Source organism: Athene noctua, chromosome 24, assembly GCF_965140245.1.
Source record: "Athene noctua chromosome 24, bAthNoc1.hap1.1, whole genome shotgun sequence".
Classification (NCBI taxonomy): domain Eukaryota; kingdom Metazoa; phylum Chordata; class Aves; order Strigiformes; family Strigidae; genus Athene; species Athene noctua.
In genome coordinates this window covers 2,789,269-2,806,068 of record NC_134060.1, presented here as the reverse complement: position 1 = coordinate 2,806,068, position 16,800 = coordinate 2,789,269, and the positions used below count along the sequence as shown (strand labels likewise).

General features: G+C 42.6%; 1 protein-coding gene across 1 annotated transcript; it reads right to left on the bottom strand.

Moving 5' to 3' along the window:
* Nucleotides 1–3,750: 3,750 nt before the first annotated feature.
* Nucleotides 3,751–9,910, bottom strand: ZBTB8A (zinc finger and BTB domain containing 8A). Its single transcript, XM_074925878.1, has 4 exons — nucleotides 9,570–9,910; nucleotides 7,449–8,416; nucleotides 6,784–6,953; nucleotides 3,751–6,377 (listed from the first exon to the last, which is right to left on the bottom strand). The coding sequence occupies exons 2-4, from the start codon at nucleotides 8,386–8,388 to the stop codon at nucleotides 6,045–6,047; spliced, it is 1,443 nt and encodes a 480-aa protein (XP_074781979.1). The 5' UTR covers nucleotides 8,389–8,416; nucleotides 9,570–9,910; the 3' UTR covers nucleotides 3,751–6,044.
* Nucleotides 9,911–16,800: the final 6,890 nt, after the last annotated feature.

Genomic DNA, 16,800 nt, shown 5'->3' with positions numbered 1-16,800 from the left:
GTGCCATAGATGTAGTAGTTGCTCAGCAGAGCAGCGTTTTTATAACGGGGATTGTATTCAAACGGTGGAAATAATCCTAAACCAAAGTACTGCAAACAGCAGTGCGATATGGCAGATTGTCATTTTTTTCTCTCCTTCTGTGTGGAAAAAGAAAATCAAATCGGGATGCACGTTAGACGACAAGACGCTTTCAATCTTGTGCCTGTCAGAAGACGAGACACTTTCAGTCTTGTTCCTCGAGAACACTGAATAATTTTGAGAAGGAACCTCTGCAGGTCATCTGGCACAGTCCCCTCCTCAAAGCAGGCGCATGTAGAACTTGGTGAAACCCTTCCCATTTGCACAGTAAAAAGCGTCAGCTCAGAGTGTGGCAGAGAACTTCATTAGTATGTCGTTTACCACAACGGCTAAACCAAGACACGGAAATTTTTTTCCTGCCGTTCATCCCAGTTTTCCCTTAGAAAATGTTCTGTGTTGCTACGTTTAAAATTCTCGATGCACTAAATAAGACGCTTCTCTACATTTCAAGAGTTAAATACGATGAAAGGTTGTGCTAACTCTAGTGTGGGAGGGTTTTTTAAGTTAAACAGTATAGAAAATATTTAACTAAATGGTACTATAAGCTTTTCTTAGTAGCTTATCAAATCATACCCATCACTGAACAGACATACAGGCTGTTGGTACAGATTTAGACCTAACGGGAAACGCTGAAATTCTGGATGATCCTTTTCTTCAAAACTCAACCTTTCGGCCAGAATTAGGGACATTTTCTTCTGTTTCTCGTACATGCTGCCTTCCAACTAATAGTAACCTTCAAATTGACTTCTGACTTCCCCGAGATGTTCCAGAAAAATCAAGCAGCAAGTGTTGGAATGCCTGGACTAGAATATTGAACTACTCTTACAATTCTGCTGTACATATTCATGGAGAAACAATAAAAGGAATACAGAATTAACTATCTGAACTCTTTTTAGACTATAATTTACATTTCTCTACCTTGCTAAGTCCCCAGTGCCAGCTTGACCAGATCACACCGATACTGGCCTTAGCACTCCACTGAAGCACTTCCTCATGAATTTGTAATTCATTAAGTTCATTCTCAACGCATGTGCTTATTCCAGTCTGACTGCTGCTATCTTTAGCCTCGAGGCTTCGATTAAAATACACTTTTTAAAAGCCTTTTTTTAGGATAAATTCAACTAAACAAGTTTAGTTTAGCTGCAATCCTCACTTAACGCAAATCTCGGCTGTGCTTGCCCTCAGCCGTTAAGGTTTTCGATAGACGTTGAACCCCACAGCATTGCTGTTATGCTGACAGATGCTGATGATTGTCAGTCCTGGGATCTGGGCACAGTCATTGACTCAGCTGTAGCCAGATGGTAGGTCAGGCATTTTTCAGCTAAATCAAGGTCCATATTAAATAATGAATGTGTTGGAGATTGTGCTATTAGCTCGTGTAGGCTATCTGAAGTTCAGAGCCAAGTATTTCTGCAGACTAAGAGACCAAAATACAAGAAAAGTAGACATTGGCAGGGCTAGGTAATGGATAACCTCTGACAGTGACCAGATGCTTCAGGGAAGAAATGTAGTATACTCCATAATTTTATAATAGAGGTATTTTTTTTCCTAAGTTATCACTGAAAAATTGAGGGGGATCCCAAAATCCTGGAGGATGGAGCATTTCTTCTGAAGAGCCAGGAGTAAAGGAAGGATGATAAATGTAGCAGTCAGTGTCAGTCCTCCGCTGGAGATCTGTGGGCTTACAGATGTTTACAAAACTCACTCTAAATCAGTAAATCAGTTACTTTTGCCTTTTTTTTTTTTTTTTTTCATCTCATTTCTTTAGAACTGGAATAAAATCTATAGGAAAAGGTTGGAAAGGGAGATTCATTCTGAGGTTGGTTTTGGGGGTCTGCTTTTATTATTTTTTAATTTTGGAAAAAAACCCTAAACCCAACAGTTGAACCTTTAAGATAAGGACAAGTGTCATTGTTTGAGATAGTAAATACAGAAGTTTAGATAATTTAATGGAAAACAAAAAAATGGGATATGATGTGAAGGAGAAAAACTAATCATATATCACACAAGTCATAGGTTTATGTGACAGGTAGAGTTCTGCAATACCTGAAAAGGGGGAAAAGAGAAATGTTTTTTAATTCAGTGTTTCAACCTTTGAAAGGATGGCGAGATAGCTGTCAGAAAATAAGGATAGTTACAGGTGAGACACTAAACAGAGGATGAATCTGTCTTCGCTCTTGACTGTGGTTTTGTGAATACAACGATAAACACAAGCCAAGCAAAAAGAGTCAATGACAAAGGACAGAGGAAAAAAAAGGACAAAGACACTGGGACCACATGGGAAGTCGTGTTATACAAAAGGAATGTCTCTTGATGTGGACAACCCTCCAGCGTTAGTCAGATGAAACAGGGAATGGAAAAGGAAATGACAGGAGAATGAGGTATTGAAAACCAGTGAATAATCAAAACATGCATTAAGTAGCCGTATTTAAGAGCAGTCAAAGCAACACGAAGAAGATTAAGGAAGTACAATGAAAAAAAGAGACAAAAACAACTTGAGAGGAATCATAGAAATGTTGGTCATAGGGAAGCTGGGAATGTTTCTAGTCCCACCTCCCACGGGAAGGCGGCCAGCACCACCAGCATGATCAGATCAGCCATTGGCTTTGTTGAGCCAAGTCTTGAACACCTTCAAGGACAACCATCTCTGAGGCTGCTCTCTGAACAGCCCGTTCAATGCTGCACTACAATTTAAACCTCTCAAACTCTGATTTGGTGTACAGAGGCAGGAGAGAAACAGCATCTGAACGGATCGGTATTAGCAGAAGCCCTTACAGTTCTATACAGCCTTCTCTAGAATTCAAAGATAAAAATCAAGTGTCCTACCTGTGACCTGACAAAGTTCTAAAAGCAACACAGTTACTGTCAGGTAAATTAAATTCTGTGGGAACAACCCTATGTGGTCTTTCCTCCTTGAAAAGAGAGAAAATGTTACTTCTGCTACTGAGCGGGAGGTGACCCTAACAGAAATATGAAGAAAACAGGCATCAGAGGCAATGCAAGGAGATGAAAACAAAACAAACGGGATTACTTTCATTTAGACAAAACCAAGCAAAATATATGACTGGCTACGTAAAATGAGGGACGTAGAAAATAGAAGGCACTTAACGTTTATCTTGTCTTGCAATACAAAAATAAGGGAACAGCAACGGAAATTAAGGTAACAAATGTAAAAAATGGTAACCTTTTAAAAAATACAAAACATAATTGACCTGTGGGAATCGCAGTCTTGAGCTGAAACTCCAAGCTTAATAAGAGTCTTCAAAAATCACTACAGGTATCTAGTTATGCTACTGAGAATAACAATATCATATAAAAACAGTAAAACCCCTTATTTGCCAGGCAAATCAACAACTAATCTGCCTATATTTAAAAAGTAAATGTCTTCATATGGATAGATTGTTCCATTTGCCCATTTATAGCCATTTCACATCTTTTTTCTGAAGCATCTGGTCCTCAGTATTCTTAATTTATGGTGTCTAGTTAGATGAGGTATTGATCCAAAAATCCCTTTGCTTCTAAAAACACCCCCCAAGTATACAGAAACACTTAATAGTCTCACCTTTACAGTTGGCAGTTAAGATTTCAGGCCTAGAGTGACACTTTCATTTTCCCCTCCCCTTAACCCATCCCCACACACACACAGAGACTAACCCCAGCCACTTCGTATTCTGGGACAGCAGGCACTGATACCTAGAATTTATTGTGCATATTTTTTAATGTAAAGGAAAACGGAAGAAATCTATTAAAAACTGATTTCAGCAAGCATTTTCTCTTGAAATTTGATCAAAGTCATTCCATATTCTTTTATGTATTTCTTTGTTCTGCATTTGATTTAGTTAAGGTTGCTCAGGAATATTTCTCAGCCATTTAATAATATGCATTTTAGGAGTAATAAGCTCCGAGAAATTAACCAGCTACTTTCACATCAAGTCCATTTTTGTGGACTGCTGACCGAAGTGTAACATAAAACCTAGGCAAGGGTTAAGTCTTGTCTGGAAAAGATGGTTTCATATGGGTCATCAGAAAGTTTTTTAAGCTCCCTCCTTCCATCCCCCTCCCCACGTCTAAGCCAATGGACAATAATTTTTGTAGGAATGATAAAATACCACTTCTTGCCTCTTCAGAACATACAAGCAGGCTGCTTCTTGACAGCCTGGCACGTCTGAGGGGCAGGGCCCTTAATGCTTACACTGTGAACTCAGTAGGAAGCACTTGAGCTGTCATTTAAGAGAACTGTAGGCTGGCCATCTGCAGCCTGGAATGAAAATGCTGCACTCTCTGGTAATGATGATACTAACAAGGCTATACAGTTTTTACACAAATAAAAATAAAATAATGTCTTTTTAGCTGTCCCTGGGAAATAGGTTATATAGTATATATATATATATGGGATTGTTTTGTAATTAATCCCGGGTTTCAGCCAAACATGCTTACAAAGTTGTAAAAAAAGAAAAAAAAAAAAGTTTTCTAAGCCTATAGCCATTGAGTTCAATGATCACAGGATGAATACTGTAGTAATACTCAGGTCTGACTAAGAAAATGCAGGGTGAATGCCCCCCAGGAGCATACTTCTCTCCTGCTTACAGTGTTGGCCAAGATAAACTCACTAAGCAACAAAACAAAGTGGCTTATTTTGTTCAAGAAGTAAATTTTCTTCACCATTAGTCATCTCATCTCTTGTACTCTAATTGTAGGTAAAATTACACAAATAAAATGTCTAGAACTTCCCGTACATCTTGTTCTCACTGGCATATAGTACAGACTGGACAAGGTGAAAGGATGTTCACTTGGTGACCAAATGACTTTGGGAATATATAAATTGATAATGACTCCATCTTAAAACTCATCAGTTTAAATTGAGTACAGGTCAATACAAACAAGAGTAGTCAATGGTTTCAGATGGAAGATCTCATCAGTTCCATTTCTAATGATATAGTATATATACTGTACAAATTGTTCTGCCACTGTTATCGGCAAATAAAACGGGGAACAACGAGAGAAAACAACAGCTAAAGCAACCTCGTAAGGATTGTTTCCTTCACGTTGGCATGGAGAACTGCCACTGCCCTGTGGATGCAGGGCTACCAGTCCTGTTGGTCTGGCACTTTTGAGAGGTTTTAAAAAAAAACAAAAAAAACAACAAAAAAACCCAGAGAGTATTTTACTGAAAAAACATAGCCCAGTCTGAGTTCCCAATTATCAGAATGAATAAAAACGTCTACTGGCATCAATTAGTGATCCATATTTGTAATCATTTTCTCTCTGGTGTGTTGACTAGGACTAGCATTCATGTGTTTACTTTCTTGTAAAGAAATAGGTCGAGAATGAAAGATCTGCTAAAGATTCTCCTTATTCTAATAAATTTTACAAGAAAGTGCTTTTCCAGACGAATGTGCTAAAACATTCTTGTATTTTTTTCTTAATTAGCTGCCTTTTTTCCTTATCATAATATGAAGACTTCACCACATTTCGTGAAAGATTATCTTCATTTCTGAATACTGAAGAGAGGTTTTCTTTATATTCTGATGTGTGGGGTATTTATCATCAGATGATATTACATATATACCCCCCATCTCTACAAGTTTAAAAAGTGGGCAATTTACAGTGCTGTGTGACTTTTTTTTTTTGTTTTTTTGTAACGTATTAAGATCTCACTCCCTTGAAAGAGGTTTTGAGAAGTGACCCATTGTCTACTATGAAAAGTTATCCACGTAGAACTCCGGTTTCCTTGTTCATCCATTATTTCATTTAAGGATGGATCCTTTCTAATGAAGCAAATATGGGTATTCTGATAACAAAACTCAGAATGGACTCAATAGCATGTCCATAAATACATGCAAGCCTGGACCTGTTCAAGAGAAACCAGTGTGTCTCTGTACAATTAACAACAGGCTGGTGGAGGGCTTATGGTCAAGACAGTACATTCTCCCTCTGACACGGAATTCCCAATTCTTGTCTTGCAACTACCTAATATTTGGTTTTACTTCCTTCTCGTCTGCTTCATCCTCACTGTCATCAACTTGCTGAATAACCAAGTCGGTTGACCCATCCTCCACAATCTCCACATCAGATCTGTTGTCTTCCCCATAGTGCCACCGGGAATCCTTATCCCCATCCTGTGGAAATTCAAGGGGTGCTTCAGCCTCCAAGTCAATGTGAATACTGTCTATGCCCGCTTCAGCCAAACACTCATTACAGAGTCTGTAACGTCGCGTCCCCTCTTGGACCACTTGTCCCGTTAGCTCAGTCACGTGGCGTTTACACTTTCTGCAGATAGGCTTACAAGCCTGATGGATCTGGGAAAATCGGAATGAATAAAATTGATAATGTATCCGCAAAGAAGAGTGCTTTAAGATGACAAAAAGTAGAGTTGGAGTAGCGTCAGATGGCAGCATTAACTCATTTTGAGACAGTCATCAAACATTAAAAATGAAACCACCACAGGCGCTGTAATCGCCCACTTCAGCTCTGTTACAGGACTTGCATAGAGCAGTATCTTTGCAAGCCATCAGTTAACACAGAAATTCATCTCCTTTCATGCAAATTATGCTTCAAATTGACTTCAACAAAACCAGATTAATTTTCTATTACCTCTTCTTTACGGGAGTCAATATATCAACCAGATACACTTGTACTGTGTTTAATTGCACTGAGGCAGGTTTACAAATTAAACAAAATCATGCAGTTACTAAAAATACATACTGTTCGAAAATGGCTACTTAGGTGATCTAGCCTGCTAAATCTTTTCCCACACGCCTCGCAAGGGTAAGGGCGCTCTCCTGTATGACAGCGAAGGTGACGCTTTAGGTCTGCTTTTCTTTTCACCACGTGAGTGCAGAATGGGCACTTGAACCTCATCCTGGGCAGATCATCTGTTAGAAAATAATGCGATTAAAAAAATTAAGTCGTAACATGTCTAGTCATGTAATGCTCTAGGAAAAGGCATTCTATGAGTGGAACGGCAAATTGATTTTATTAAAAAAAAAATAAAAATATTATCACAGGTCTTTTCAAGCGCAAAGATCGTGTGTTTTCCTGTAAATTACACAGGAGTGCAACAAAGGAAAAGGAGCAGACTGTTAACTGTATTAAAATCATCTTCAGTATATCCCAAAAGATCACAACTTAAATTTGCAAGATGAAGCTGTAGAGACACTGAAGAATGTGTATTTTGATGGGCTAGTTTTAATAAACCAGGTACTTCCGTAATTTGAAATTACTAAAAAACAGTTAAACTTTCCAAACTTACGTTCCTGGACAATACAGATGTCTTATTGGCAACTGTACACTCGTTTGGAGTTTTCTCATGGACAGAACAGGTGATTCAGAGACAACTGTGCACCTACAGCATTAAAATTAACTCTTACCTTCAGTCCAGCTTCCCATGACGCCCAGAATCGAGGGCATGCTGGCGTACTGCTCATCTGCTTTTGAAGACTTGGATTTACTAGAAGAACGGGGTGATTCATGCTCCTGCTGTGACACAGCCAAGCTCCTCGGTATCACGTCAGACCCTTGGCCGTACTGGTATCCCACGTGAGGAGATTCAACTTCTGTTTCAATCTGAACTTGCTCCTCAGACTGAGCAATGTGGCCAGCGGGCTCGGCCGCCCTGTCCTCCAGTTTGCTTGATTTATAGTGAGGAATGTCAGAAGGTTGCTGCAGTCCCAGGTGCCGGGATTTCTTTACGGAATCCTGCCTTTGCTCGTGTTTGGACAGCTGCTGCTGGGCATTTCTTTGAGAAGTCGGATAGTAGCTGAAATTGCTCCAAGTGTTTCCACCCATCATACATGTCCCTTGGTCTGGACTTAGGTGTGAATGCGGGGGGCTGCTTTCTGCCCTCCAGCCAGCACCGTACAAGCAGGATCGGTCCACGCCGTTGGAATTTACATCTTTGTCTGACAGACTGAAGTACCGATCCTTCTCCTTCTCGCTGATGTCCAGCGATGACTTAATAAACGTTTTACACACGCTAATAACGTCGGTCATCTGCAGGTAGCTCGCAGCCGACATGACTTCGATCACATTCTGACCAGTGAGAGACAGTTTGCCTGAATACACAAAATCGAGAATAACTGTAAATGTGTCAGGAGAAAATGCCTGGAAAGTGGCTGTCGTCGGCTGACTCGTCTCCTTCGAGCTCTGCGAAAGGAGCATCTTGAAGTAGCCGCTGCTGGCAAACAGCACATTGCGATGTGCTTTAAAGACCTTTCCCTCGACCAGGATATTGCAGTCACAGAACAAGTCTTGTCTGCGCTGCTCATTTAGTTGCTGCAAGAGGTGAAACTGGTGAGAAGAAATCTCCATTCCAGAAAAGGTGAAATGAAGCGTCGCTCTAAAAGAATAAAAAAAAATAATTAGACTCGACTTCAGCGTCGTGCAACTCAGCCGGAGATGTCAGACCCAATTTTACGGGTAATTTTACAAATAATCTCATTGATTTAAATCCATAAATATATTTAAATTCGGAGAGGCACACGCATACATTCTTTCTCCTAGGAGAAAAGTGATGGCAAAGCCGCATCAGCGGAGGTTCTTTGGGCGAGACGCGTGCGCTACAGCTCGGCGCATCGTGCCCAGGGCTGCGGGACGGGCTGCGGCCCTCGGACCTTCTCCGGGACACGAGGAGCCCTCCGGCAGCCGCGGGAGCGGCCCGTGCCCGCGCCTGGAGCCGACGTGCCCGCCCCGCCCCGCTCCGGCCGGGCTCAAGCCGCCGCCGAAGGGACGAGAAACGGGACCCGGCGGCAGAGCCCCGGCGGCCGCAGCCCTCCCGGCCCGGGCTCCCCCGGCATTGGCGGAGGCCGCCGTCACTCACCCGCCCGCCCGGCCGCATTGGCCGCTCGGCCCCCGGCAGCCCGGGACGCCCGACGGCGCCGGGCCCGCCCGCCCCAGCGCGGAGGCGCCTCCCGGCTGCCCGCGCTGCCGCCCCCGCTCCCGCCGCCGGCCCCGCGGCACCGGCGCCCGCCAGCGCTCCGCACGGGGCCCGCTCCCCCCGCCCGCCTCCCCTCCCGCCGCCGCCCCGCCGGGCCGGGCGCGCAGCCCGGAGCCGCCCGCCTCAGCGGAACCCCGGCTGCCGCCCCGCGGGGAGCTCCCCGCCACGCCGCCGCTGCCGCCCGGTACCGGGCGCCCGGCGTGGCCCGAGCCGCTCCCGCCGCGGCTGCCCGCAGCCTCCCCGCGCTGGCAGCGCCGCCGCCGCCCCCCTGCGCGGCCCCTCTCGCCGCGCCCCCGCCGCCCCCCGCTCCCGCGCAGCCCTTTGTTGCCGCGCCCGGGGCTGCAAATGGCGCCCGTTAGGACGCCGCGCAGCCCGGGGACCCGGCGGCTCCGGGGGGCGGCTGCTGCCGGGCCGCCGCACACGGGCCCCGGCGCCCCGCGGAGCCTGCGGAGCCCGCGGGCCGTCGCTCGCTGCCCCGGCGGCTCCGGGGCCGTTTCCGCCCCCCGAACCCCAGCGCCCAGCCCGGCCTGGCCCGGCGTGCGGAGCCGCCACTCACCGGCTGGGTCCTGCGGGCGGCGGCCGCTGAGCCGAGGGCAGCGGGCGGTGGATGCGGGGTCCCCGGCCCCGCGTCGGGGCTGGCGGTGGCTGAAGGCGACGCGCCGGTCCCTCCCGCAGCCCCGAGCCCTGGGAGCCCGAACGGGAGAGAAACAAAAGGTATTTGCTGACGTGGGCGTTGGACAGAGACGCCCGAGGGCTGGGGACACAATTAAAGGGGCAACGCACCGATTGCAGGCGCAGCCCAGCGGCTCCCCCGGCCTGCTCGCCCCGCGCTCGGCGCTGCTCGCCCCTGCCCGCACACACATGCCGCCCGGGAGGGGATGCGGTGCCCTAGATGCTTCCTTCTCACACCTTTATCTATAGCAGAGGCCTTGATGACCCAAATCCTTCCTTAAGGCGCCTGCAGCTTCCTGGGAAGGAGATGGAACATCTTTTTCTTTCTGTTCCTATCTGTTACCTCCTGAAAAAATAAAAACCCAAACCCCAACCCATATCTGAAATCCTTGTACCCGAACCTCTCACCTTCTCTCACTGAAAGTTTGGTGCCTTTCTCCTTCCTGTTCTTGCCACCAGGGTCTTTTCCGTGCTCTTGACACCCCAGTTATTTCTCATAAATACTTGTTTTCCCATGGGAGCCATTCTGCCTTAACCGTGTCCTTTGCGTCCTCCTTCGCTTTCCCTTCCACAACCTCAAGATGTTCCATCCTGACACCATTTATGTTCCTCTGCTCACTGTAGCAAAATGGGAAAGACATCTAAAGACTCCTTCCTCTGATAGTTAGAAACATTCTCCCAGTGTATCATATCCATTTATTCATATTCAATTTATATCTATTTATATCGTAACAGTACTTTTCACCAGCTTAATTCCCCCTTTTTAATAAAAGTCCGTAGTTCTGTAACTTCTCTCTCCTTCCAAACGCAGGCCACGCTTTTAAAATCTTTCATGAGCCCCATTCTGCTTGTGTAAGGCTCCACTCCGCACCTGACCTTCTTCAATTAATCATTCTGGAAGATGAAAACCACTGGAATTTACACAGTATTTCGCACAAATCTCAGTCCACTGGGCAATGCTGTTAATTATCAACTGAATTTCAACGTTTTGTACCTACAAGTGACCAGCCTTTTCCAGCCACATTGCGTTGCCAGTCCGTGGTCATGCTCTGATCAGCATCACCTGAAAATTTAATGTAATTTATCTTGCTTTTAACACCAAAGTCTAAAGAGTGTATTAGCAGGACTGATTCCAAAGTCAGCCCACAGGACCATTAGTATCTTTGTCCTTGTGGTTCCCCTTTCAGGGTATGGCAACACCCACCCTAGCACCCAACTTCTCACAGCTCTTTATTACCATTAATTAACAGTGCACACCCCATGTTGAATGCTGTACACAGCCCCGGGGTCACTCCTCTCAAAGAGTGTACCCAGGAACCTGTAATGGGTCAGGGAGGGGAAAGAGAAAAGATAAAAGTCTGGCCCAGTTTTGTACAAATGTTGATAGAGTGAGATGTCCGAGCCAGGAAAAAAAAAAAAAAAAAAGCAGGTGAGATAAATGGAAATGTATAAAATCATGAGAGGATCATTAGGGACGGATTGTTCACTGCTGATTCCAGCGGATGGTGACAGTGAAGGGGGCAGAGGAAGGAGGATGCAGATCTTGGCACCGTGGGGTTGGGTGCTGGCACCGCGGGCTCTCTGTCGGCTGCTCCAGATGAGAATCGTTGGCGAGTAGTAGACGTGGTCATGAGAGAGGCTGGAGAGCTACATCCATCAGTGTTCTGTGCCTTCAGAAGTCCCCAAGTCACAAATTGTACGAGACTGGAAGAGTATTCAGGTAAAAATATTCCTCCATAGAGCAATTGATTTTGACTCAAAAATCTTGAGTTAGGAAATTTCATAGAATTTAGTTTATTGCCAACTAACATAAACCTTCAACTACTGATTCTGGTATTGAGATATAAAGATGACAAACAAATAACAATGGTTTAATATAAGCCAGAAAGTTTATTTGCACTGTCAGGTTTTAATACTACTTGAATTCATCCCTCTAAACTTCGATTCTGCCTGTCAGTTCAACTAAGTAGCACCTCAGTTTATGTAACGTTCTCCATATTTTTTCAGATCCATACCCAAATTACTTCGTCTGCTGAAAACTGCCTTTTGAAAAGAACTATTTGTAGAAATCGGCTCTGTTTGAACCTCACTAACTTTCCAGGTAATTGGTGCTTTCACTTGTATATCAGAGAGTGCTCTGCTGGTAGTTTGTGTCGATATTAATAGAACCTCAAGGGTTCTCCATCTGCTAGGAACGGGTAATAGAATTTTAAAAGTAGAAAAAAAAAATGCAGTGGTATCTAGAGTAGCGTAATTAGAATTTTTAAAGATGTTGCAAGTGCTTTACTCGGAGTCCTTCAGCAACGTTGCCCAGGAGTCTGTGCAGTGCAGCAAGGAACGGCCACGGAACAGACTTTGGTTTTTTCACACTGATTTCATCCAGTTTTCCACAATAATACATCACAGTCAATCCACTGATTCCAGAAATGTGTTTAGTTCTTTAATCTAGTTGTTTGGTTTGTATTTCTAAAATTTTAGAGTTGCTGTTTCTAGCCAAGAAAGTTCCACTTGAAGTTGAGATACTGTTAGGAGTGTTTGTCCAATGAGAGTAAACTTGGCAGCTATGTGGAGGAGGTGCTTCTCACAGCAACAGGAGGGGTGTTGCAAAGCAAGACTTAATAGTCTGCTTTTAAGAAAACAACTTACAAATTACTTTTAAAAAAAATGACATTGTTAGTGCTGATGCAAAAATTATTAACATAAATTTGGGGTTTGGTAACCAAATATCATTAACAGTAACACCAGTTAAAAGATTTCAGTTTTCCTTAAAATAAATGTTTCTCAAAAATCACAGACTTCCGTTAGAATGTATTTTCTGACTTTAAATATACAGTGATATTTCTTGAAAAGAAAACTCAAGAGCGTACACTAGAACAACTGAAGTACCACAGTTCAAAGACTGACATGCATTGATTCACAAGCTTCATTAGTTGGAGCTGCAATGGATTTTTCCCAAATGTGCGAGTAAAGTCATATGCATTTACCGAGGGTTTTATTTTAAATTTTGAAAATATAAGTAAAATTGCATAACCTTAGGCTAAAGCAACACAATTTCTTTCCTTGTTCTATCATTGAAGAAATAGCTGCAGTTTTTTTCCACTGGATCAGAAACGTACCATACTTGGGGAACTAATTACTTGCCTTTTTTTTTTTTTTTTTTTTCTGCGTTGGATCTAAAAACGCATTTAATGAGAAAATGTGAACAACAGGAATTTTAATCCATGCTCTTGCAAAAATTGTTGCTTTTGAAATAGTGTGATATCTCTTAAAGAAAAAAATTTTCTGAGAGCGTTTTGTTTAAAACTGAGAACGTTTTGTTTGTTTAAAAGCTTTGGAGAAACTTTGTGTGACGTAAAATTATATATTTCTTTAGTAGTTCATAGGCGAGTTGTTAATTGCTCCATGTCAGGAAACTCTTCAGGGTTACAGGACCTAATGCCTCAAGGAATACAAAGTATGCAAGATAAGACCATATCCCCATCATAATGAGAGCGCTTTTCTAAGTTACGCAGACACGGTCTGGAGATTGAGGAATAAGCTAGAAATTAATTAGGAATGATATCACAATTTTTGTCTAATATGCTGCCAGCTTATATTTGGCTTTAGTTCATTTGCCTCAGCATCAGCTTTCTGTGTGACAGAGCCAGGAGGCTCACCCACGACTTCTGGAGTTCACTTGTCTTCACAAAGACCCCGAGCTGCATCCTTGTTGTCTTCTAGTACAAACATAAATGCTTGTTTGGCCTCCAGATCACCTGGAGGTCGATTCATTTTTCAAAAAATTTTTCTAAAATGTTCAGTACAGGTTGGACTCTTCCATCTGAGTACACCTAGCAGTAACCAAGCAGGCCGTCTTCTAAACAAAGCTACAATTCAGGGAAAGTCTGAGATGTGATGGCAGTGTTAACAGGCACCAGCTGTACGAGCATCTCAGCACAACTTTTCAGCAGCTCCATCAATTCTAGGAACCCAAAATCCTAATCCTGTACCAACAGAATGAAATCCTCGTTAGACATATTCTTATCTTCAACCCAGCTTCCCTTAACACCTCAAACTGTGAGCATGTTTGCGTACAGCTCATCTATACTGATGACTTCGACCTTGATCTAAACAATTATTTCTCTCCAAATCATTAGCAACCTCTCTGAGAAGCTCTCATCAACCTTGATTGCCCTGCACTCCTGCCTTCCTTCTCCCACAGCGAGAGGCCTTTTCACCAAGGGTGGTAACAACCCCACGGCCCTCAGAACCAGGGAGAAAAAGAGCTGGGATGAGTGCTTCAGTGTCCCACATCTTTCGTGTCAAAAATGGAAAAAAAATACATGCTTACCATGAGATTAGTATTTATTTCATGTTTTTTGTTCTTTAACTATAAAAGAACCAGACCACATACAACAATAGAAACACATATAGTACACAACAATCGAACGTACGATAAATTCAGTAATGCGCCACTGTAGAAAAAAACGTTACAAAAAGCACTTAAAGATTTGATCCCCACCCTTTAAAAAGGGTAAACAGCCTGCGGGGTGGTGATGGACATTAATTCTCCACTTTGGGTCTGTTTGGTTTTTTTTCTTCCACCCTGATACACACGCTCACAGACATCAGGACAGGTTCACCTGCAGATCTGGCAGCTTGTGGTAAAGCATCGGCGCAACTTCTCTATTACTGATCTGTGGAAAACGTCCAGTTATTAAATCTGGAAAGGTTCACCGGGTTCACACTGCTGCCCTGACTGGAGTCTGAATCGTCTGTGAACGCTGCCAAGCGATCTTCTGTAAAATGTTAGAAAGACTCACAATTCAGAACTTTACGTGATCTTTTTCCCACGTAAATGTGGATCCCAACCACCTGTGGAAGCAGAGCACCAGATATCAGCCCCTTCTTTCACTCCCTAGCACTCCCCTTTCTCATCAAAATAATCTGCTTAACACTGGAGAATATTTCTTTGTTGTTTGTTTGTTCTTTAAGTACCCTGATTTTGCTTGTACTGGAGCACTTTTTTTAAAAAGTCTTAATCTGCTATGTTAAAAAGTTCAGTAAACAATATAAGAATTAAAAAAGTAAAAATGTAAAAGAAAATAGGCATTCAGAGAAAGCTGGGCTAACTGAATTTCACATACATCAGATTCAAATGAAAATGTTAGTGTACCAATTAGTATTTTAGGACAATTTACTTTTGATTGAACTACTCCATTGATCTGTCCGGAAATACCGCATTTACTGGCAACATTTGCACATTGGTTTTTCAAAAGTGTAAAAAAAAAAAAAAAAAAAAAATCTTCCTCTCCTGCCTCAACAAATATACAGCATTTTGTTTAATCATACCGGGCTATGACTGTACTGGATTTCACTGGGACAGATCCTGGAATGGGCTTGGAGATTTACAAAGGTCCTTAAATCTACTCATAAATCCATCGGCATGATGGTATCTCAGATAGGCAGGTTCTAAAATCAGGGCATCTCCCCAAAGTGTTCACTCTAGTTTAGTTTAGTGAGTATTCTAGTTTTCAGTTCCACACAGGAGAAAAATCCTCCAAATCTCCAAAAACTGAGGTATTCTGATTTTTTTTTTTGTGATCTAGAAACAGTTATAGCTACCACTAGCTTTTATCTACTAACAAAAGATATCTTTCCTGTATTAGAAACACAAAGCAACTACAAGAAGACAACAATTTCAAAGCAAGCTTCCCATCTTTGTTTGAGTCATACACACTGGTTTGGGTCAGAGCTCACACACCTCAGTTACTAACAACCAAACAACAAGACAGAATTTGAAAAATCAGTAGCACAGTCATCGGCTCTCAAATTAAATTTGTGTTCACATAATTCCCCTCCAACTCTGACAGAAGCCTGCAGCTAAAAATTAAAATAAGCCTTGCCACTGAAGAACTTAATTTCTAAGACTTGTTTTGGCTTCTAATTCTGCAAAAAAGTCAGTGTGTGCTTGAATTTTACCCTTATAACCAGTCTCGTGATCCATGGGACCAATTGTGTGTCTAAGCTTTCATAGGACCGGAGACGTAGCTGCTTACGCTAAAAGCATGTACGAAGGATGGAGTCACATATTTTGACAGTTAAAATTATTTTGCATCTTGACTGGCAGTCCGAAGATTGAAGTCTAGTTTATCGCCTTCGGGTATCTGGGGTTGGCATTTAAAGTTGCTGTGGTCTGAGAGGAAGGGTTTTTTAGGGGGTTTGGGGTGGGTAGGTGTTTGTTTCAGTTTTGGTTTTTTCTTTCTTTTTAATTGACTAGTGTCCAGATGCCTGCTTATATTTAATAAAACCCAAAGAAGTTGCTATATTCACTGAATGTGTTTTACTAAAGGTGCTCTGCTGACCTACATGGCAGGGATGATGACATTCTAACTGTAACTCCAGACCTAAAAGCAGATCTGTGTGGGCATGCACACCACACGTACGCGTATAAATGGAGCCGCTGGCAAGGTTTTAACAACTTCATGCCCTTTATATTCTCATACCTGCGACTAATATTTCTAGATGCGTAGAAAATCTGAATTTCAGTCCAACAAAAGGCAAAAACCAGACTGCCTTCAGTGATTTGGTTGACATGTTAGCAGTGGCCTTTGAAAGAAAAAATGCAATTTTTAAAGGGCACTGCCAACTTAAGTTGGATCCAGAAATCTTTAATACTAAAAAAATGTTTGAACGATTTTTTTTTTAAAAAACCCCAATAATAAACAAGTCTTGAAATATAAGTAATTCCCAGGCACTTCTGAAACAAAAATGTATAAACCTAAAGATCCCAATCAAAGTGAACAGATTTCCCTGTCTGAATTAAAACACTGAAAAGAAAGAAAGGGTTATTACATTTTTCATTGATTCAGGATATTCTAAATCAACAGGTAAATACAGATTTTACGAACAATATTCTGTAAAAGCGTGTTTAAAAAGTCTGTTTGTGAAATATCCAATATAATTGAAAATTATCTAGACAGAATACTTGGGAGTTTGGGGGGGGTTGGGGGGGTGTCCATGCATTTTATTGTAGGCATTTGACAGGATTTTTTTCTAGCTAGGATCAGTGGCTGCTTCACCCCACATGAAAAATGAAAAGCTTTAAAAAGAGTTTAAAAAGTTAAGATGATTAT

Excerpts from the sequence above, each read along its gene's own strand:
- ZBTB8A (XM_074925878.1), bottom strand. The coding sequence starts at position 8,388 with ATGGAGATTTCTTCTCACCAGTTTCACCTCTTGCAGCAACTAAATGAG. Across the intron at positions 6,954-7,448 it reads CATGGGAAGCTGGACTGAAG|ATGATCTGCCCAGGATGAGG; the intron begins GTAAGAGTTAAT and ends ATTTTCTAACAG. Across the intron at positions 6,378-6,783 it reads TAAGTAGCCATTTTCGAACA|ATCCATCAGGCTTGTAAGCC; the intron begins GTATGTATTTTT and ends CGATTTTCCCAG.